The 23,973-nt window shown below is 42.4% G+C and overlaps 1 protein-coding gene across 7 annotated transcripts in view; it reads left to right on the forward strand.

Moving 5' to 3' along the window:
• The window catches only part of ARHGAP24 (Rho GTPase activating protein 24), a 1,388,018-nt gene that overhangs the window by 1,304,288 nt on the left and 59,757 nt on the right, over window positions 1-23,973 (forward strand). Inside the window, exon 1 of one of the 7 annotated variants that reach the window (XM_077275811.1) lies at window positions 4,081-4,860. The exons of the other annotated variants lie outside the window; for them this stretch is intronic. Within the exon in view, the coding sequence (XP_077131926.1) occupies window positions 4,746-4,860 (115 nt within the window). The 5' untranslated portion in view covers window positions 4,081-4,745. Of the gene's footprint in view, window positions 1-4,080; window positions 4,861-23,973 lie in introns of those variants that run through there. 7 annotated transcript variants of the gene reach the window in all.

The following is a 23,973-nucleotide window of genomic DNA, read 5'->3' on the forward strand; positions in this document are numbered from 1 at the left end:
TAACCTACCCTTAAAATTATAGACTGTTCATGTTTTTGTCAGTGGGCAAACTTACAAAATCAGCAAGGGATTAAATATTTATTTCCCCTACTGTATATGTGTGGTGAGCACCTTGAACCCCCAGTTGCTCCACAGAAATTTATAACATTGAGCTGAGAAAATAAAAACTCTAATTTTTTCCACAAAAATGTTCTTCTAGCCTCATTTGTTTATTTTCACAAAGCTAACAGAAGAAAATAGACCCCCAAAATCATTGTGCAATTTCTCCTGAGTATGCTGACACCCCATATGCAGTCGTGGTGCCGCATTAGTCCTTACCAACCTGAACGCATGGATCCATGGTCGTGAAGGGGTTAATGTTGGCCAAATGCTCTGATTCTAACCGGACTGGCTGACTGGTTGATGTATGTAAAGTACTCCTGATTGCCCCCCAACAAGGGGGAAGAGGTGGGATAATCAGGCATGGATTTCATTTCATTGAAGATGTAGGAGCTCTTTCAGTCCTTCTGTTCTACTTGCTGTTGCCTTAACCTTTACTTTCATGCCAATTATGAGAATAGCTTGTGCAGACCCTAAGTTTTGTCTCTGTCCTCAGTACCTCTAATGCTAATAAACTACATCATGAAACATCACAGAAAAAATAGCAGCCATACTTACGATGCCATGTCCAGATGTAAATGCACATCAGGATGCAGCAGGTCCCCCATGATAAAGTCAGGGGCACCACAGGTGCAAAATATTAATAAAACAATCACTTACTAACCCACCAAATATTCATGCGATGTCTGCCTAATATTCAAAAAGCACTCAGGCTTGTGTAGGATGCCATTCACAGGGATAAGTGACTGCCAGTTATATCTGGTACCTCTTACCTACCCATGAAACAATGTATCGCCACATTAAAATCCAATTTCTGATTACATTGAGGGTCAGTTTTGCAGGCACCATAAAAATGTGGACATTCCTAAGTCCTGCTATTAATACCTCATTCAGTCTGTGTCCTCTTCTACTCTATCTGTAGAGATTACGGTTAGGTTATGGTTTTACATATCTATTTTTGTCTATTGTCTTTGCACATTTTTGTCATCAGCCTTGTTTTATACTACATTGCACAGCAATAGTGAAGACTCAAATTGTCTATAAATCGGTATTATTTATGAGCAGTTCTTATATACTCATAATGTCTACATAATTCTATATTTTCTAAAATTGTAGGCAACGGTTGACGACCTTGGTTTATTGCTTCAGTGTACTTTGTGTACTTTGTATAGTAAATCCAACAGACCATAACTACCATTTAATAGATAAGCCTTGCATATGCTGTTTTTTTTCTTTTCTACTGAGCATTCTTTATGGCTACATCTTTTTGTGGACAGCAGACGGTTTATTAGTGAACCAGTGTTTGGTCTATCACAGGGCCTGCCTCATCAAGCTAGCTATGTGAGCTGGCAGCCTTATTAATCATTAACTACATGATTAAATGAATGTTTGTTCGTTCTTGCAGGGGGTGAAAACTGGTATCTACAATATGATTCCTTTTTTCTTGATACCTGAATAAACACCACTGCCAAAGTCACTTAGGACATTGCTTAGGACATTAACAGGGGTGTTTGCATACTAAGTGCCCTCATGCATTATTAAAGGATGGATCATTCTAAGCTGCAGAGAATTTATCGAAAATAAATACAATGTAAAAGTACAACATGTAAGGACATTGATGTATCACATAGGGAGGAGCAGGTAATTCTGATCAGCTAAAGAGCTTCTCTAAGCAATAGCGAGAATACACAGGAAAGCCAATTGATAAAGGATTATAGTAATTCTTACATGCTCATCTGTAAGTGTGAAACTATGAGAACATTGTGTTAAAGCCTAAAATTATAAGAACAGATTCTGTAATAATGTACATATAACAATGTTACAGTTATGTTATACTTTATAACTATCTCGGGTCCACTATAAAACAAGACACAAACTACAATAGACAAAATCAAAGTCCACCATAAACAAATATAAAATCCACTATAGGCCAAGCCAAAGTCCACTATACAGAACAGTGTTATCCACTATAGACCAAGACACATTCTACTAAAGTCCAAGACACAGTCCATACAGACTAAGACTCAGTCCACTATACACCAAGACAAAGTCCTCCATAGGCAAAGCAACAGTCCGCTATAGACCAAGACACAGCCCACTATAGACCAAGACACAGTTCACTATAGACCAAAACACAGTCCACTATAGACCAAGCCAAAGTCTACTATACACCCCGGCATAGTCCACTGTAGACCAGGACACAATCCCCTATAGACTAAGGCACAGTCCATTATAGACCAAGCTAAATTCCACTATACATCAAGACAAAGTCCTACATAGATAAAGCAACAGTCCACCATAGACCAAGGAACAGTCCACAATAGACCAAAACACAGTCAACTATATGTAAAGATCCAGTCCACAAAAGGCCAAGACACAGTCCATACAGACTAAGACTCAGTCCACTATACACCAAGACAAAGTCCTCCATAGGCTAAGCAACAGTCCACTATAGACCAAGACACAGCCCACTATAGACCAAGACACAGTCCACTATAGACCAAGACAAAGTCCACTATACACCCTGGCATAGTCCACTATAGACCAAGACACAATCCACTATAGACGAAGGCATAGTCCATTATAGACCAAGCTAAATTCCACTATACATCAAGACAAAGTCCTCCATAGATAAAGCAACAGTCCACCATAGACCAAGGAACAGTCCACAATAGACCAATACACAGTCAACTATATGTAAAGATCTAGTCCACAATAGGCCAAGACGAAGTCCACAAAAGACCAAGACACGGTCCACAATAGCCTAATGTGCAGTCCATTATAAGCTAAGACCAAGTCTATTGTAAACCAAGACCGATCTGTTATATGACAAGACAGAGTCCACTATAACCCAAGACATACTCTACCAAAGACAAGACATTATAGTCCAGTATAAACCAAGACAAAGTCTACTGTAAAACAGGACACAATCAACTATAGACCAAATCTGGGTCAAGATAAAGTTGATTATAGATGAAGGCACAGTCTGCTGTGCACCAAGACAGAGTCCAACAAAAATCACATACTACCATCCACTTTTTTATGGACTTTGCCTCATGTACGTTTCATTGTTTTCCTTATAAATCCACATCTGAAAAGTAAGGGCCAAGCTACCGTATATTGTAGAAATTTTTGGTGTGTCTTGGACATTGTACACTGCAACACATTGTACATTGTACAGACTGCAACACATTGTTTCTGCAGGCTCATTAGATGTTGGAAGACCAGTATAATCTTTGGTCTACATTGGTCTACATTGACCACATTTTCTGCATCAATTTAATGTTTTATTTACTGTACTCAATTATATAGCACCATTAATTTCACAGCACCTTACAGACACCATTGTCACTATCCTCATTGGGGCTCACAATCTAAATTCCTTATCAGTAGGGCTTTGGAGTTTGGGAGAACACCCACCCACGCAAACATTGGAAGATCATACAAACTCCTTGTATATGTTGTTCTTGGGGGGAATGAACCCATTGCTGCAAAGCAACAGTGCTAAATACTGAGCCACCATGCTGCCTTCTAATAGATTTTGGAGAGATGAATGAAAGCAAATTGAATCTTAACCAAGTCTGCACCCCTTTGAACTGCAGACCACTAATTCTTAAGTGTTACTATGAATGTATACCAAACTTTAAAATACATAGCCCCATGATTACCAGGCAAATGCATTCTAAAATGTTCCCTTTGCCTGATTTTTCTACAGATATTTCTTTACTTTATTTTTAAATATTCACATTACTACACTTAAATATACAAGTCTATTCCGGGATTTTACTTCAATGTGTTATCTAAACAGCAAAAATTCTTGCTGAAAAGAAATCCGCGGGAGTATTGCAGATGAAGTGAAAAGCAGAAGTAGAGGTTATTTGAAGAAGGAATGACGGAGGAGGACTGCACCTTTAATAATCACTAAGCTGTCACACGTGATGCCTGCTTGAAGTCAACTCAAAGTCAGAGCCTGGGATTTCATTGCTACTGCTGCCTGGGATAGTTGTTTACTCCTTTACAACTTGCTGAAGCTCAGAACTGCACCTGCTGCATGCACAGCGCCTCGGGCACATGAAACCAAAATACCTTGGCCAACGGGCATTCTAAGGCACAGCTTCTGTTGTGCTAGCTAGAAGAACAGAAAACTTTCCTGGGAAGTCACTTCATTGTCTTTCTTTCAGCAACACTGGGAATGAGCACAGACAACCAGCACATTTACTCCCATAGATCTAATAGTATTGTGGTGGCCACATTTTCAGGATTGGCATTATTCTATGTGGTTCTTCAAGAATCTGGATAAAGTTTAAACCGGTTTCTTATTGTCTACTTATTTACGTAACTTAGTTACTTTTTTATGTTCTGCATTTCTGTCAACCAGCCTTTTGGATGTTCTAGTTGACGGTGTGAAGTGATTGTTCATGAGCACCACCAGACATGTCAGCAGAAGATGAGTAATGTTTCCGGAACCTTTTTTGTAACCTTTCAAGACTGACAGAAAGAATATGAAGTAAATACGCAAGAAGGCAAACAATAGCTAGACGATGACATTAAAGATGAAAATCCCTGGGCCAGGGAATGACTCAAAGGTCTTATCCAAATGCTGTTTGTAAAGGACATCACTAGTACCCACACAAGCTGGCACCTGTATGATGCTGGAAGACCGAAATGCAGCAGCCACTTCATCTGCTTCATTGTCAACCACCTCATTTATTCCCAAAACAACTTACCGGAAAATTAAAAGGTGTTTTAGCTTCCGAAGAGGTATGTCCAGATGATGTCTTAATGACCTATTTATCTATTAAAATGCATAACAGCAAGACTCAGGGAGTAGAATTATAAGTCATTTTATGGTTTGTAATATGATGATGAAATAAGGTTAGCTGCAGTCCCATGTAAAACTACATACAACAGTGGGATATCATGAGCTGTGCTGCATAAACTCAGCTTTGCTGCAATTTATACACACAAATAATTGACAATTTGGTACAATTAAATTCTGTTTTTGCATACATGGGTGCGCATATGTATGCATCTTTTGTTGAAATGCATGTGTTGTGCATATGTGCATCTGTTGTGTGTGCATGTGTGCATCTGTTGCATGTGTGCATCTGTTGCGTGTGTGCATCTGTTGTGTATGTGGTTGTGTGTGCATATGTTTGCATCTGTTATGTGTGTTTATATGTATTTGTGTGTATGTGATGTGTGTGCATGTGTCCTGTGTGCATATATTTGTGTGGATTTGCATATGTTTTATATGTGTTTGTGTGCATGCCTGTGTAGGTGTGTTCATTTGTTTGTATATGTGGCTTGTGTTGCTTGTGTGTTTTTGTATGAGTGTTTGCGCGCACGTGTGTGTGTGTGTAGAGGAAAAATTCGAAGAATTACTTGGATTTGCTTTCACCACTCTTTGTTGGTTGATTTGCATGGTTGGGACATTCACAAAGAAATCAGCTGGTTGTTTGGAAGCAGTGAACTCGAACAATAAGTCAAGCTGTCAGTACTTTCTGAGCGCTCTTTAAGACTTGTTTCAGGCTTGTTTGACATTTCACAGGTGGAACTTTTTACTGTACATAGTAACGTACTTCCAGAATTCCATTCAAAACCTTAAAATACCACTAAAAGTTCATACTATAACATTTACATTTACATTTTCTATAGCAGTGTTCCCCAACTCCAGTCCACAAGAGCCACCAACAGAACATCACCTGGACAGGCAAGAAATCCATCACCAGGGCAATACTAAGGAAAATCCAGAAACATGATCTGTTGGGGGCTCTTGAGGACTGTGGCTACTACACTGTGTGCAGAATTATTAGGCAAGTTGCATTTTAGAGGATTATTTTTATTATTGATCAACAACTATGTTCTCTCCAACCCAAAACCAAAAAACTCATAAATATCAAAGCTTAATATTTTTGGAAGTTGGAGTGGGTTTTTTTTTATTTGGCTATCTTAGGAGGATATCTGTTTGTGCAGGTAACTATTACTGTGCAGAATTATTAGGCAACTTAATAAAAACCAAATATATTCCCATCTCACTTGTTTATTTTCATCAGGTAAACCAATATAACTGCACAAAATTTAGAAATAAACATTTCTGACATGCAAAAACAAAACCTCAAAAAATTAGTGACCAATATAGCCACCTTTCTTTATGATGACACTCAGCAGCCTTCCATCCATAGATTCTGTCAGTTGCTTGATCTGTTTAAGGCTACTTTCACACTTGCGTCGGTACGGGTCCGTCGCTATGCGTCGGGCCGACATACTGACGCACATTGTGAAATTTGTGCACGACGTGGGCAGCGGATGCAGTTTTTCAACGCATCCGCTGCCCATTCTGAAGTCCGGGGAGGAGGGGGCGGAGTTTCGGCCGCGCATGCGCGGTAGAAAATGGCGGACATGACGGATAAAAAAACGTTCACTTGAACGTTTTTTCATGCCGACGGTCCGCCAAAACACAACGGATCTGTTGCACGACGGACACGACGTGTGGCCATCCATCGCGATCCGTCGCTATTACAAGTCTATGGGCAAAAAACTCATCCTGCGGGCACATTTGCAGGATCCGTTTTTTGCCCAAAATGACGGATTGCGACGGATTAAAAAAATGCTAGTGTGAAAGTAGCCTAAGATCAAGATTGCATGCAGCAGCCACCACAGCCTCCCAGACACTGTTCCGAGATCTCACATTTTATGAGGGACAACAGATTCTCTATGGGGTTCAGATCAGGTGAATAAGGGGGCCATGTCATTATGTTTTCTTCTTTGAGACCTTTACTGGCCAGCCACGCTGTGGAGTAGTTGGAGGCCTGTGATGGAGCATTGTCCTGCATGAAAATCATGTTTTTCTTGAACGATACCGACTTCTTCCTGTACCACTGCTTGAAGAAGTTGTCTTCCAGAAACTGCCATTAGGTCTGGGAGTTGAGCTTCACTCCATCCTCAATCCGAAAAGGTCCCACAAGTTTATCTTTGATGATACCAGCCCATACCAGTACCCCACCTCCACCTTGCTGGCGTCTGAGTCAGAGTGGAGCTCTCTGCCCTTTACTGATCCAGCCTCTGGCCCATCCATCTGGTCCATCAAGAGTCACTCTCATTTCATCAGTCCATTAAACGCTTTTGAAAAGTCAGTCTTAAGATATTTCTTGGCACAGTCTTGATGTTTTATCTTATGTCTCTTGTTCAAAGGTGGTCGTTTTTCAGCCTTCCTTACCTTGGCCATGTCACTGAGTATCGCACACCTTGTGCTTTTTGTTAATCCAGTAAAGTTGTAGCTCTGAAATATGGCAAAACTGGTGGCAAATGGCATCTTGGCAGCTTCACACTTGATTTTCCTCAATTAATGGACAGTTATTTTGCGCCTTTTTTGCCCAACACGCTTCTTGCGACCCTGTTGGCTATTTGCCATGAAACGCTTGATTGTTCGGTGATCACGCTTCAAAAGTTTGGAAATTTCAAGACTGCTGCATCCCTCTGTAAGACATCTCACAATTTTGGACTTTTCAGAGCACATCAAATCTCTTTTCTGACCCATTTTGCCAAAGGAAAGGAAGTTGCCTAATAATTAAGCACACCTTATATAGCGTTTTGATGTCATTAGACAACACCCCTCCTCATTACAGAGATGCACATCACCTGATTTACTTAACCCCTTTACCCCCAAGGGTAACGTTAATGACCGGGCCAATTTTTACAATTCTGATCACTGTCCCTTTATGAGGTTATAACTCTGGAACGCTTCAACAGATCCCGGTAATTCTGACACTGTTTTCTCATGACATATTGTACTTCATTATAGTGGTAACATTTCTTTGATATTACCTGCGTTTATTTGTGAAAAAAACGGAAATTTGACAAAAATGTTGAAAATTTAGCAATTTTCCAAATTTGAATTTTTATACAATTAAATCACAGAGATATGTCACACAAAATACTTAATAAGTAACATTTCCAACATATCTACTTTACATCAGCACAATTTTGGAACCAACATTTTTTTTTGTTGGGGAGTTATAAGGGTTAAAAGTTGACCAGCAATTTCTCATTTTTACAACACCATTTTTTTTAGGGACCACATCTCATTTGAAGTCATTTTGAGGGGTCTATGTGATGGAAAATACCCAAGTGTGACACCATTCTAAAAACTGCACCCCTCAAGGTGCTCAAAACCACATTCAAGAAGTTTATTAACCCTTCAGGTGTTTCACAGGAATTTTTGGAATGTTTAAATAAAAATAAACATTTAACTTTTTACACACAAAATTTACTTCAGCTCCAGTTTGTTATATTTTACAAAGGGTAACAGGAGAAAATGGACGCCAAAAGTTGTTGTACAATTTGTCCTGAGTACGCTGATACCCCATATGTGGGGGTAAACCACTGTTTGGGCGCAAGGGAGAGCTCGGAAGGGAAGGAGCGCCGTTTGACTTTTCAATGCAAAATTGACTGGAATTGAGATGGGACGCCATGTTGCGTTTGGAGAGCCACTGATGTGCCTAAACATTGAAACCCCCCACAAGTGACACCATTTTGGAAAGTAGACCCCCAAGGAACTCATCTAGATGTGTTGTGAGAGCTTTGAACCCCCAAGGGTTTCACTACAGTTTATAACGCAGAGCCGTGAAAATAAAAATTATTTTTTTCCCCACAAAAATTATTTTTTAGCCCCCAGTTTTGTATTTTTCCAAGGGAAACAGTGTAAATTGAACCCCAAATGTTGTTGTCCAATTTGTCCTGAGTACGCTGATACCCAATATGTGGGGGGTAACCACTGTTTGGGCGCATGGCAGAGCTCGCAAGGGAAGGAGCGCCATTTGGAATGCAGACTTCGATGGATTGGTCTGCAGGCGTCACATTGCATTTGCAGAGCCCCTGATGTAACTAAACAGTAGAAACCCCCCATAAGTGACCCCATATTGGAAACTAGACCCCCCAAGGAACTTATCTAGATGTGTTGTGAGAACTTTGAACCCCCAAGTGTTTCACTACAGTTTATAACGCAGAGCCGTGAAAATAAAAAATATCTTTTTTTACACAAAAATTATTTTTTAGCCCCCAGTTTTGTATTTTCCCAAGAGTAACAGGAGAAATTGGACCCCAAAAGTTGTTGTCCAATGTGTCCAGAGTACGCTGATACCCCATATGTTGGGGTAAACCCCTGTTTGTGCGCACGGGAGAGCTCGGAAGGGAAGGAGCACTGTTTTACTTTTTCAACGCAGAATTGGCTGGAATTGAGATCGGACGCAATGTCGCATTTGGAGAGCCCCTGATGTGCCTAAACAGTGGAAACCCCCCAATTATAACTGAAACCCTAATCCAAACACACCCCTAACCCTAATCTCAACTGTAACCCTAACCACACCCCTAACCCTGACACACCCCTAACCCTAATCCCAACCCTATTCCCAACTGTAAATGTAATCCAAACCTTAACTTTAGCCCCAACCCTAACTTTAGCCCCAACCCTAACCCTAACTGTAACCCTAACCCTAGCCCCAACCCTAACCCTAGCCCTAACCCTAACCCTAGCCCTAACCCTAACCCTAGCCCTAACCCTAACCTTAGCCCTAAACCTAATGGGAAAATGGAAATAAATACTTTTTTCTATTTACTAAATAAATGTACTATTTATAGTGGGTTTTCTAGCGGATTTTTATGATTGGCAGCCGTCACACACTAAAGACGCTTTTTATTGCAAAAATTGTTTTTTGCGTTACCACATTTTGAGTGCTATAATTTTTCCATATTTTGGTCTACAGAGTCATGTTAGGTCTTGTTTTTTGCAGGACGAGTTGACGTTTTTATTGGTAACATTTTCGGGCACGTGACTCTTTTTGATCGCTTTTTATTCCGATTTTTGTGAGGCAGAATGACCAAAAACCAGCTATTCATGAATTTCTTTTGGGGGGGCGCTTATACCGTTCCACGTTTGGTAAAATGGATAAAGCAGTTTTATTCTTCGGGTCAGTACAATTACAGCGATACCTCATTTATATCATTTTTTTATGTTTTGGAGCTTTTATACGATAAAAACTATTTTATAGAAAAAATTATTATTTTTGCATCGCTTTATTCTGAGGACTATAACTTTTTTATTTTTTCACTGATGATGTTGTGTCGCAGCTCGCTTTTTGCGGGACAAGATGACGTTTTCAGCGGTACCATGGTTATTTATTTCCATCTTTTTGATCGCATGTTATTCCACTTTTTGTTCGGCAGTATGATAATAAAGCTTTGTTTTTTGCCTCTTTTTTTTTTTTTACAGTATTCACTGAAGGGGTTAACTAGTGCGACAGTTTTTTTATAGGTCGGGTCGTTACGGACGCGGCGATACTAAATATGTGTACTTTTATTGTTTTTTTATTGTTATTTAGCTAAAGGAATGTTTTGTTTTGTTTTTTTTATTATTATTATTTATTTAGGATTTTTTTTTTTTTTTTACTCATGTAATTTTTTTTTTTTTACATTTTTACTTTGCCCCAGGGGGGGCATCACAGTAAAGTGACAGATCGCCGATCTGACACTTTGCTGTGCACTGTGTCAGATCGGCGATCACACAGCACAGCAGGGAGGCTTCCCGGCGCCTGCTCTGAGCAGGCGCTGTGACGCCACCTCCCTGCAGGAACCGGATGCAGCCCCGCGGCCATTTTGGATCCGGGGACTGCAGGGAGGAGACGCTCGGTACAAGGTGAGCACATCGCCTTGTACCGATCGTCTCAGGGAAGCACGCAGGGAGCCCCCTCCCTGCGCGATGCTTCCCTGTACCGCCGGCACACTGCAATCATGTTTGATCGCAGTGTGCCGGGGGTTAATGTGCCGGGGGCGGTCCGTGACCGCTCCTGGCACATAGTTCCGGATGTCAGCTGCGATAGTCAGCTGACACCCGGCCGCGATCGGCCGCACTCCCCCCGTGAGCGCGGCCGATCGCGCTGGACGTACTATTCCGTCCTTGGGAAGTAGGGCCCACCCCACATGGACGGAATAGTACGTCCGATGACAGAAAGGGGTTAATTGGTAGTTGGCTCTCAAGCCTGAACAGCTTGGAGTAGAACAACATGTATAAAAAGTACCATGTGATTAAAATACAACTTGCCTAATAATTCTGCACACAGTGTAGACTATAGGTTCTCCTCTCTAGCCTGTAAAAGGGCGTTCTCTTGTAACTTATGAAACAATTTGAAGCGGTGTGTGGCAACACTTGTATCTGTATCTGTATTCTGCTAGCTTTTCACCACCTTTTGATACACTATCTGTATTTCTAGGCATAATATTATAAATAATAACAAAACCAGGCAACATATTTGACGAAAAAGGGAGATTAAAAATTAAAGCACTAGGTAGTGCAGAAAAACTCCCAACCAAAGCAAGAAACCAACTCCATAGAAACTATTGAACAAAGAGTACCAAAGGAGCATATAGGTAGTTAAAAAATAGTAATGTTTTATTAAATTGACATTAAACACGCATAAAGTGCATACAGTATACATAAACCAGTATTAAATAGGGGCATAAGGATGATTAAAAACAGCGGGTATCCCCCGGTGTAGACCGCCCATATAGCCAGCATACAGAGTTGCAGTAAGGAAAGGCTGGCAAAAGTCAATTAATCAAATTGGCTAGTGAGTGAAACGTACCTCACAGCACAAAGTCAAAGTGTCAAAAGCAGAGCTTACCAATGCGGGAAGACAGCGCAAGGGACACCGGGTAGAGAAGAACAGATTGAGAGAGCACAGACACTTGTTGATACTTTCTAGTAAATTTTAGATCTCACCCCAGAGCTGGATTCACACCTGCACTGCTAAGTACTGTTGCATAAATTCCTACATGCTGCTGAAGTTGTGCTTATGTCGCTGTGTGCTGTATATGGAAGAGATCATAGCAGCTAGTCTCAGCCATCTCTCCCAAAGACAACTGACTTTCAGACATAAAGTTTGCCAAGAGTAAAATGTGAATAATGGAATTATATAATGACCAGCATAAGTGAAGTACATGCACAACAACTTATTCTGAAATGTGACCTCAAATAACGTGTAGTGTATGCTTTAACTGTTGCAGTGACTGGGGCCACCATCCCTCTTGAAAATTTTGGTTACAATTATGAATAAATGTAATTTGTTTTCTGGGAATCAAAAGTTTTAACCCCTTCACGCCATGGCGGTTTTCCTTTTTTTTAATCTTTTACCCACCCCTTCTTCCAAGAGCCATAACATATATTTTTCCGTCAATATAGCTGTACGAAGGCTTGTTTTTTTATGGGAGTTGTACTTTTGAATGATACCATTCACTGTACCACATAGTGTACTGGAAAACGGGGAAAAAATTCCAAGTGTGTTGAAAGTGTAATCTCCCAATTACTTTTGGAGATTTTTATTAGTCATGTTCACTATATGGTAAAACTGACCTGGTAATATGATTCTCCTGATCAGTATGAGTATGTAGATACAAAAAATGTATCTTTTTTTTATTTAAGTGGTAAAAAAAAGTTCAGAAATTTGAAAGAATTTTTCTTTTGCTTTTGTCGCCATTTTCTGAGACTCTTAACGCTTTCATTTTTTGGGATACGGGATATCGGACTTTTAGGAAAGCAATGATACCAAATATATGGATTTTATTTTTATTTTTTATTATTTTTTTTAATAAGTTAAAAAGGGGTGATTTAAACTTTTGTGTTTTTTAATTCTTTTCATATCTTTTAAAACTTTTTTTTTCTCTTTTTTACTGGATGTAATAGTCCTCTTAGGGGACTTGAAGCTGCAATCATCCAATACATACTTGTTCTATACATAGCCGGGCATGAGCACTTCTATGTATCTGTATTCACGATCTCCTGTGAACATCAGCCACAGGTTGGCTTTCACAGGATGAATGCAAAGACAGACACGGGGGCTTCAGCAAATCCTCAGCTCTCATGACAGCCCATCGTTGCCCCGTGATCGCGAACGCGCAGATGGGAGCATGGAACGACGTTCTTCCCTGTTGATGCATGTTAAATGCTGCTGTCAGAGATTGACAGAGGGATTTAACAGGTTAACAGGCGCGGGCGGAGCACCACTCCTCGCGTGGCTGTTAGAGGCACATGATGACTGATTAAAGCTGCGGGCTTCGTGTGCAAGCTTGCATCAAATTCAGGGAGCCGGCATATGATGTAAGTTTACATCATATGTCGTGAAGGAGTTAAGTGCATGGATTACCTCCCATACTATATGATGGACTCCTTCCTGACTACTTGTCGTTATAGGGTCATGTGTAGTGTTGAGCATTCCGATACTGCAAGTATCGGGTATCGGCCGATACTTGCTGTATCGGAATTTCCGATACCGAGATCCGATACTTTTGTGGTATCGGGTATCGGGTATCGCAACAACATTAATGTAATAATGTGTAAAAAAGAGAATTAAAATAAAAAATATCGCTATACTCACCTGTCCGACGCAGCCGGGACCTCAGCGAGGGAACCGGCAGCGTTGTTTGTTTAAATTTCGCGCTTTTACTTGGTTACGTGAAGTCCCGGCTTGTGATTGGTCAGGGCGGCCATGTTGCCGGGACGCGGACCAATCACAGCAAGCCGTGACGAAATTACGTCACGGCTTGCTGTGATTGGTCCGCGTCCCGGCAACATGGCCGCCATTAACCAATCACAAGCCGTGACGTCACGGGAGGCTGGACATGCGTGTATTTTGAAAAGCGCGCGTGTCCAGCCTCCAGTGACGTCCCGGCAACATGGCCGCCATTAACCAATCACAAGCCGTGACGTCACGGGAGGCTGGACATGCGCGTATTTTGAAAAGCGCGCGTGTCCAGCCTCCAGTGACGTCCCGGCAACATGGCCGCCATTAACCAATCACAAGCCGTGACGTCACGGGAGGCTGGACACACGCGTATTTTGAAAAGCGCGCGTGTCCAGCCTCCAGTGACGTCCCGGCAACATGGCCGCCATTAACCAATCACAAGCCGGGACGTCACGGGAGGCTGGACACGCGCGTATTTTGAAAAGCGCGCGTGTCCAGCCTCCCGTGACGTCACGGCTTGTGATTGGTTAATGGCGGCCATGTTACCGGGACGCGGACCAATCACAGCAAGCCGTGACGTAATTTCGTCACGGCTTGCTGTGATTGGTCCGCGTCCCGGCAACATGGCGCCGTGACCAATCATAAGCCGGGACGTCACTGGAGGCTGGACACGCGTGCTTTTCAAAATACACGCATGTCCAGCCTCCCGTGACGTCACGGCTTGTGATTGGTTAATGGCGGCCATGTTGCCGGGACGCGGACCAATCACAGCAAGCCGTGACGTAATTTCGTCACGGCTTGCTGTGATTGGTCCGCGTCCCGGCAACATGGCCGCCCTGACCAATCACAAGCCGGGACCTCACGTAACCAAGTAAAAGCGCGAATTTTAAACAAACAACGCTGCCGGTTCCCTCGCTGAGGTCCCGGCTGCGTCGGACAGGTGAGTATAGCGATATTTTTTATTTTAATTCTTTCTTTTACACATTAATATGGTTCCCAGGGCCTGAAGGAGAGTTTCCTCTCCTTCAGACCCTGGGAACCATCAGGAATACCGTCCGATACCTGAGTCCCATTGACTTGTATTGGTATCGGGTATCGGTATCGGATTGGATCCGATACTTTGCCGGTATCGGCCGATACTTTCCGATACCGATACTTTCAAGTATCGGACGGTATCGCTCAACACTAGTCATGTGTCATTTTAGATTTCAGAAAAAAATAGATCATGTTTTCACCCTAAAAGCAGTCATATTAAGTACCATGCCTGTATTTGAATATAGGCATTTTCTTGGAGCTATTCTATTTCACACACATGTTGGCACTTGCTAAATCTGAAAAAGAATATTATTGATTAGTGATGGCTGAATTTGCATCAATCTTAGAGGCTTATGCACGTGGTTTATAGATCAATGTTGTCGGACACCCCTTGACTTCATTATTACCAGTAAAGAATATAGTTGCCCATAGAAGCATTGTACGATTGCACACTGAGGGGCCGATTCAACCAAGTATTTACGACAGTTTACGACAGAAAAGTCACAACATTTTTGCAGAATGCAAAGATGGCCTTTTCACAGCAGTCACAGCCATCTCCACCAAACTGGGTTGAGCATGGGCGGGACAGGGTGTGGCGATGCCCACCTGCTGAGTTCATCAAAATTTATGCTACTTTAGTCCCTGACTGGAGTAGCATTTCTGCCGAGGCATGCAAAGGCACACTGACAAGATGTACCGAATTCATTAAGCGGTATGTGTCTCTTAATGAATTTAGCTCATCTTACGCCACCACGTCCCTTCATTAAGTCTGGCATGTACATTGCCAGTCTTAATGAATCGGCTTTCTACGACTCCATAGAACAAAAACCTCGGGGTCTCTGCCACCAAGGAGGGTCTTATGCTGGAAGAGAAGGGGTTAAGCCTTCTACAGCATTCATCTCTCTTTCTTGTGGGTCTGCGGCAGCCATTTTTAAACTGACATCTGTGCTTGTAGACACACAACCCTAATCAGGTGAGCAATTTCTCATCTATCATCTGAATTGTTATCAGACCCTATTGTGGTTTTTGTTAGTCCAGTTTTAGACTATCAGGGAGGGTCTATGCACAGCTTTTTAGTGATATGTTGCTCAAGCAACTGGACCATCTCACATATGTCCAACACTCACACTGGTTGTGTGACCCCTTAAGGGCTTGTTTATATGTTTCTCCAGGGATCCATTACTCTCTTTGGCAAAAGTAAAGGGATGCTGAGCTAATACACATGTGTAAATGCAGGTTATATAATACATTCTCTAACTTAGGCAGCACTTTCATTTATTTTGTCATGTTATCTAAATTTCTATTCAAGGAATGGTCAAAGCTTGCATCAAAGCAGAGTGGGCTTGCTGAGCCATGACCTTTTGAAACCGGTGAAAAGAAAACATCCAGCAATTATAGTGTGCAAATATAAAGCTACCTTTGAAAAGATGGGGAGAGAAGCCAAGCTCCCTCAAAGCCTGAGAGGAGGCACTTGTGTATACTCCATTCAGCTGTGAATAAGGGACCGCTAGTGGCATTCTTACTGACAAGAATAGAGAGGGCTTCAGTATATCTCACCAAAAATGTATTGGTCACCGCCATGTGCCAGACAATGGCTAACAAAACCCTAAATCTCCACCTAACCATCATCTACTGATGTTTTCCTGCACTGGAAATATACTGCAATCAGGTGGATCGGGTTAGTAGTATATTTACTGTGTAGTAATGACAATGTAATAGTACCTGAACATCACCAGCATACATATCATAAAATCCGAATTGCCCACAAATCAGTCTTGGGTAACTGAGAAACTTGTCTTATAGCCTAGATTTACAGTATATAGTAAATGTCCAGCTCCTCCTAACTTTTAATCATACGATAAATATATAAACTTTTTTTTTTTGCTGAAACAGTAAATAAAAACAAAAAGTTTACTCTTAAAATACACCCTTTAATTGGTATAGGCATAGCATAGCCTTTGTCTGCTGGACACCAGAGTAAATGTGGTGGTTTGTATCCATGGTCTGATATTCCTAGTTTCTATAAACCAGTCCTGAAATACTTATCAAACTATTTTAGTCTCCAATCAAAGACATGTTCTCATAGATGCTCTCCCTCCCCCAGACGCTCATGGAATGTGCAGAATTTAGAGACTGGGATTAACAGATTAATTTTCAGATGACTAAAGTGATTTTCAGGACATTGCTGGAAATAAAATGTGAAATTTCTTTCAGGGGACACCAAAAAACAAAACTGCAAAAAAGAACAGTGTTGTTTCTTAAAATACTTTTTACATATTTTTTATATATCTAAAAAGTACCTGGACCTGGAATATATTTCTTAATCAATTAGATTAATTGAGTACAGTCCCTAAAATAAAATTGGTACAGTCCCTAATATATATCGGTAATGAATCTGCACAGAAGGGAGAGCACATGATTTTAGAGATCTTGGCATGTTTACAATGTCAAAGCTATTAAGAGTGTTCCTGTTAATACTTAATCTGTCCTTTGCCCAGCCACTTGGTCATGGGATGCATATTATTATTTTCTGTACAGCTGTAAGCACTTTTGCTACTTATGTATGCTCAGAGCCTTACTTAAGCAGCGGAATGGTGGGATGGTTTCCATGTTTTATAGAACAGCTTCCCAGCTTGCTGAAATAAATTATGTGCGCACGAGCATATGTCACAGCTTGAACCTCTAGAGATCTTGATCTTCGTTGACTTGCCTGAATGGCTTTTCAAAGTCAGACACCGAGTCAGGCTGACATCCTTGCCAAAAAGGCCTTCAATATGTTCTTATTTTATGACCCTTAAGAAGTACCTCTACAAGGTGCAAGTGGGTTAAATTATGTTACCTTTTGCAAATACTAATGTGTTATGATATTTATGTAAAAATGTTATGCCTTTGTTTCCTGAAACATCAGTAAATCCTTTTCCATAAAATAGTATTTGGACAATTTTCATAGTACCTATGAAGAATGAGAATTCTGGCCAAGAGCCACATGGAATCATGTTCATCATTACTTTTGTTTGAAACAACCTCCTGTGCATAAAGTAGTAGGTTGGAATCTGGACAAGGGCCTACCAGTAGATAAGTTTTCCCTAAAGCATTTACTACTGTCCCTCACCTAATTGCTCCAGTCATTGCCCGATGGTTTACTTTAGCTAAAAATCATATTAAAAGTTTAGTCACCAATTAATCATTTTTCGCAGAATTGATTTTTCAGAACACCGTTCACACCAATGATCCATGGCCACTGGATGGAAGTACTGAGAATTGCCTCTTACGCGACTACTTTCCTAGCTTCTCTTTTCGTTAGCTGGCCTGGTACGAAGTCAGCGTTGCTGCTTGAAGGAAAATACAATTCACGGTTTTGGGTTGCACTAAGAGCCTTGATCCAATAATATAAAAAAAATCATTTTATTTCAGTGTTTATCTATAGTTGCAGCTTGACGCACATGTTCAAAAGAGGAATTGCAGATGCCAGGAGGTGTGAAGCAATTCTAAGGGCTTCCGTCCGATTGCCACACATTACTGACCTGGCTGTTGGACCTTGTCCTGTGAATCGATTCATACCAACCTTTAATTTGGACCATTAACCTCTTTATAAATGATGTAGAAGGTAAATTTCATTATACTTTTTCTGTTTCACAGACTATGTTACACCTACAGGTTGATCTGGACAAACTGGATTAATGTCAAGAAAATGGCAGATGAGGTTCATCTATATATAATTGTCTAAGGTCCACTTCCGTCTGTTTGTCTGTAACGGAAATCCCGCGTCGCTGACTGGTCGCGCCCGGCCTGGCACAACCAATCAGCGATATTGGGGCGGGATTTAAACACCGCTTCACTTTTTACTATTGATGCTGCCTATGCAGCATCAATAGTAAAAAGATATAATGTTAAAAATAATAATTTAAAAAATCGTGATATTCTCACTTTCTGGCGTCCCCGGCAGCTTTTCCCGCTCCTTGCGATGCTCTGGTCCCAGTAATGCTTTGCAGTAATGACTCCAGATGACATAGCAGTCTCACGAGACCGCTACATCATCACGGGTTATTGCAGCAAAGCATCACTGGGAACGGACCTGACGGGAGCATCGCTAAAGGCCTAGGCTGGATCCTTGGGCCACCGGAAGGTGAGTATATAATAATAATAATAATAATAATAATAATAATCTTTATTTATATAGCGCCAACATATTCCACAGCGCTTTACAGTTTAACAGTTTCAAACACAACAGTCATAGGTAACAATGTTAACAATACAGTAATAAAGCAGAATAAAACAAAATACGACGACCCTGCTCGTGAGAGCTTACAATCTACAGTAAAGGTGGGGAGATACAAAGTACAGGTGTGTATTTACAATGATGTATTTACAATGATGGTCCAGCCATCTTCAGGGAGTGGGGGGTAGATGGAGATAGTGAATGGGCTACACACACACACAAACATAAAATGAGTTTGATTAGGGAACATGATAGGCCGCTATGAACAAATGTGTTTTGAGCGAGCGCCTAAAACTATGCAAATTGTGGATGGTTCTAATATCTTGGGGTAGAGCATTCCAGAGGATTGGTGCAGCACGGGAGAAGTCTTGGAGTCGGGAGTGGGAGGTGCGGATTAGTGCAGAGGTTAGTCGAAAGTCGTTTGCAGAGCGCAGCGGTCGGCTAGGCCGATAGAGAGAAATGAGGGAGGAGATGTAAGGCGGTGCCACACTGTGGAGAGCTTTGTGGGTGAGAACAAGTACTTTGAATTGTATCCTGTAATGAATGGGCAGCCAGTGTAATGACTGGCGAAGAGCTGACACGTCCGAGTAACGATTAGCCAGATGGACGACCCTGGCTGCTGCATTAAGGATAGACTGGAGAGGGGAAAGTCACGTGAGGGGGAGGACAATTAATAGGGAGTTGCAGTAGTCCAGACAGGAGTGGATTAGGGTGACAGTGAGAGTTTTTGTTGTCTCCATGGTGAGAAAAGGGCGGATTCTAGAGATGTTCTTTAGGTGTAAGCGGCACGAGCGGGCAAGAGATTGTATGTGGGAGGTGAAGGAAAGATTGGAGTCAAACATAACACCCAGACAGCGTGCCTGCTGCCGGGGTGTTATTATGGTGCCACCCACGGAGAGGGAAATGCCAGATTTAGGGAGGTTAGTAGAAGGCGGGAGCAGAAGAAGTTCAGTTTTGGAGAGGTTGAGTTTCAGGTAGAGAGCGGACATTATGTCAGAGACTGCAGACAGACAGTCAGTGGCGTTCTGTAGTACAGCGGGGGTAAGGTCAGGGGATGACGTGTATAGTTGTGTGTCATCAGCATAAAGATGGTACTGAAAGCCAAATCTGCTGATGGTCTGTCCAATTGTGGCCGTGTAGAGGGAGAAGAGAAGGGGGCCAAGGACTGAGCCCTGAGGTACCCCGACAGTGAGAGGAAGAGGAGATGAAGTGGAGTCGGAGAACAGAACACTGAAGGAGCGTTCAGAAAGATAGGAAGAGAACCAGGAGAGAGCAGTGTCCTTGATGCCTAGTGACTGGAGCCTAGAGAGTAGGAGAGGGTGGTCAACAGTGTCGAAAGCTGCAGAAAGATCGAGGAGAATGAGCAGAGAGTGGTCACCGCTATGTTTTGCTGTCAGAAGGTCATTGGTCACCTTGATGAGTGCAGTTTCTGTCAAATGTAGGGGGCGGAACCTGGACTGTGAAGGGTCTAGGAGGGAATGAGTGGAGAGGTAACGGGTAAGATGGGAGTAGACTAGGCGCTCCAGGAGTTTTGAGATGAAGGGGAGATTGGAGACCGGTCTGTAGTTGTTTGTGCATGATGGGTCAAGGGTTTGTTTTTTTAGTAATGGAGTAATGATAGAGTGTTTGAAGGAGGAGGGAAAAATGCCAGAGGAAAGGGAGAGATTAAAAATTGTAGTTAGGTGAGTTGTGACGACTGGAGAGAGAGACTAGAGGAGGTGTGAGGGAATGGGGTCGGTGGTGCATGTAGTCGGACGAGAAGAGGAGAGGAGCTTGGAGACTTCTTCTTCTGTGATGGGATCGAAAGTGGAGAGTGAGCCAGGGGAGATGCAGGGAGGAATGGGAGTCATTGCACTTGGTGTCTGGGAGCGGATTTCCTGACGGATAATGTCTATTTTCTCTATAAAGTGGGAGGCCAGGTCATCAGCACAAATGTCTGTGATAGGGTCTTGTGCTTTTTGCCTGAGGAGGGAGTGGAAGGTGTTAAAAAGTTTCTTGGGGTTGTTGGATAGTGAGGAGATCAGAGTGGTGAAGTAGGTCTGTTTGGCGAGGTGAAGGGCAGAGTTATAGGTCCTTAATATAAATTTGAAGTGGATGAAGTCTTCTGGTGTGCGTGTTTTCCTCCATAAGCGTTCAGCACTTCTAGAGCATCGCTGGAGAAATCGGGTTTGCGATGTGAGCCAGGGCTGTTTCACTCTGTGTTTGGAGGTTCTGAGGGTGAGGGGAGCTACTTGGTCAAGGGTGCTTCTAAGAGTGTCATTGTAGTGAAGTACAGCCAGATCAGGACAGGAAATAGAAGAGATTGGGGACAATGATGAGTGTAAGGAGTCTGAAATATGGTGCTCACACTGCTATATACTACATGGCTGTGTTATATACTACGTGGGCTGTGTTATATACTGCGTGGACTGTGCTATATACTACGTGGGTTGTGTTATATACTACGTGGGCTGTGCTATATACTACGTGGCTGTGCAATATACTATGTGGTTGTGCAATATACTATGTGGCTGTGCAATATACTATGTGGTTGTGCTATATATATTTATGTGGCTGTGTTATATACTACGTGGCTGGGTTATATACTACGTGGCTGTGTTATATGCTACGTGGGCTGTGCTATATACTACGTGGGCTGTGCTATGTACTACGTGGGCTGTGCTATGTACTATGTGGGCTGTGTTATATACTATGTGGGCTGTGCTATATACTATGTGGACTGTGCTATATACTAGGTGGCTGTGCTATATACTACGTGGCTGTGCAATATACTACGTGGCTGTGCTATATACTACGTGGGCTGTGCTATATACTATGAAGGCTGTGTTATATACTACATGGGCTGTGTTATATACTACGTGGGCTGTGCTATATACTACGTGGCTGTGCAATATACTACGTGGCTGTGCAATATACTATATGGCTGTGCAATATACTATGTGGCTGTGCTATATATTATGTGGCTGTGTTATATACTACGTGGCTGTTACATGCTACGTGGGCTGTGTTATATACTACGTGGGCTGTGCTATGTACTACGTGGGCTGTGTTATATACTATGTGGGCTGTGTTATATACTACGTGGGCTGTGTTATATACTACGTGGGCTGTGCTATATACTATGTGGGCTGTGCTATATACTATGTAGGCTGTGTTATATACTATTTGGGCTGTGTTATATACTATGTGGCTGTGCTTTATACTATGTGGCTGTGCTATATAATACGTGGCTGTGCTATATAATACATGGCTGTGCTATATACTACGTGGGCTGTGCAATACACTATGTGGCTGTGCAATATACTATGTGGCTGTGTTATATACTACATGGCTGTGTTATATACTACATGGTTGTGTTATATGCTACGTTGTTGTGCTATATGCTACGTGGCCTGTGTTATATACTACGTGGGCTGTGTTATATGCTACGTGGCTGTGCTATATACTACGTAGGCTGTGTTATATGCTATGTGGGCTGTGCAATATACTACGTGGCTGTGTTATATGCTACGTGGCTGTGTTATATGCAACGTGGCTGTGCTATATCCTACGTGGGCTGTGTTATATACTGCGTGGGCTGTGTTATATGCTACGTGGCTGTGCTATATTTCTCTGCTGTATCTGTGCATCATGAATCGTGGTATGTGTTAAAGGGGGTGCCCACTGAAACTCTTTCGCCCGGGGCCCTCAAAAACCTGGAGCTGGCCCTGGCTTCACTGATTGGTTGCGCCAATCAGCAACAGGCGCAGTCTGGCTTCGAATTGGCATGGGATTTGAACCACGCTTCGCTGATTGGTTGCGCCCGGCCGGCCGAATCCTGTGTATTCATTGCATTATTCTTAAATCTTCATAAATAAACTACATACATATTCTAGAATACCCAATGCGCTAGAATAGGGCCACCATCTAGTTGTTAATAAGTGTAAAATCGTGATTTTTGTTTTTAGAGGGGAGAAGTATGCCATTTGCACCTTTAATGGTTCACTATTTGGTAAGCCTTTATTGGAAAAGTCTACATGGGAGAAGCATATATGCTACTTGTACCCTGAATGGTTCACTATTTGGTTAGTCTTTATTGGAGAAGAATTTTGTGTATTTGTTGATTTATGACATTAGAATATATAGGACAACTAGGGAGTCGGCTCTAGTCATTTTCTGGCAAAGATGGTTGTAGGACAAAGGACTTTGACTCCAACAGGGTGAATAAGCCTCTTTATTACCTTTGTACACATTGCAAAACATTACAGTGAAAATAGTTAAGGCCCCGTCTCACATAGCGAGATCGCTAGCGAGATCGCTGCTGAGTCACAAGTTTTGTGACGCAACAGCGACCTCAGTAGCGATCTCGCTATGTGTGACACGTACCAGCGACCAGGCCCCTGCTGCGAGATCGCTGGTCGTGTCGGAATGGCCTGGACCTTTTTTTGGTCGTTGAGGTCCCGCTGACATCGCTGAATCGGTGTGTGTGACACCGATCCAGCGATGTCTTCACTGGTAACCAGGGTAAACATCGGGTTACTAAGCGCAGGGCCGCGCTTAGTAACCCGATGTTTACCCTGGTTACCAGCGTAAATGTAAAAAAAAACAAACAGTACATACTCACCATCTGTTGCCCGTCAGGTCCCTTGGCGTCTGCTTCCTGCTCTGAGTGCCGTACAGTGAGAGCAGAGCGCAGCAGTGACGTCACCGCTGCGCTCTGCTCTCAGTGTACGGCGGCACACAGTCAGAGCAGGAAGCAGACGGCAAGGGACCTGACGGACATCAGATAGTGAGTATGTAGTGTTTGTTTTTTTGGTAACCAGGGTAAACATCGGGTTACTAAGCGCGGCCCTGCGCTTAGTAACCCGATGTTTACCCTGGTTACCCGGGTGCTGCAGGGGGACTTCGGCATCGTTGAAGACAGTTTCAACGATGCCGAAGTCGTTCCCCTGATCGTTGGTCGCTGGAGAGAGCTGTCTGTGTGACAGCTCCCCAGCGACCACACAGCGACAAAACAGCGACGCTGCAGCGATCAGCATCGTTGTCTGTATCGCTGCAGCGTCGCTGTGTGAGACGGGGCCTTTACTCATCTGGAGTGTTCCTTACTAACAGAGGTTCTAAGCCTAT

The sequence above is a fragment of the Ranitomeya variabilis genome, chromosome 1 (genome assembly GCF_051348905.1).
Source record: "Ranitomeya variabilis isolate aRanVar5 chromosome 1, aRanVar5.hap1, whole genome shotgun sequence".
Lineage (NCBI taxonomy): Eukaryota > Metazoa > Chordata > Amphibia > Anura > Dendrobatidae > Ranitomeya > Ranitomeya variabilis.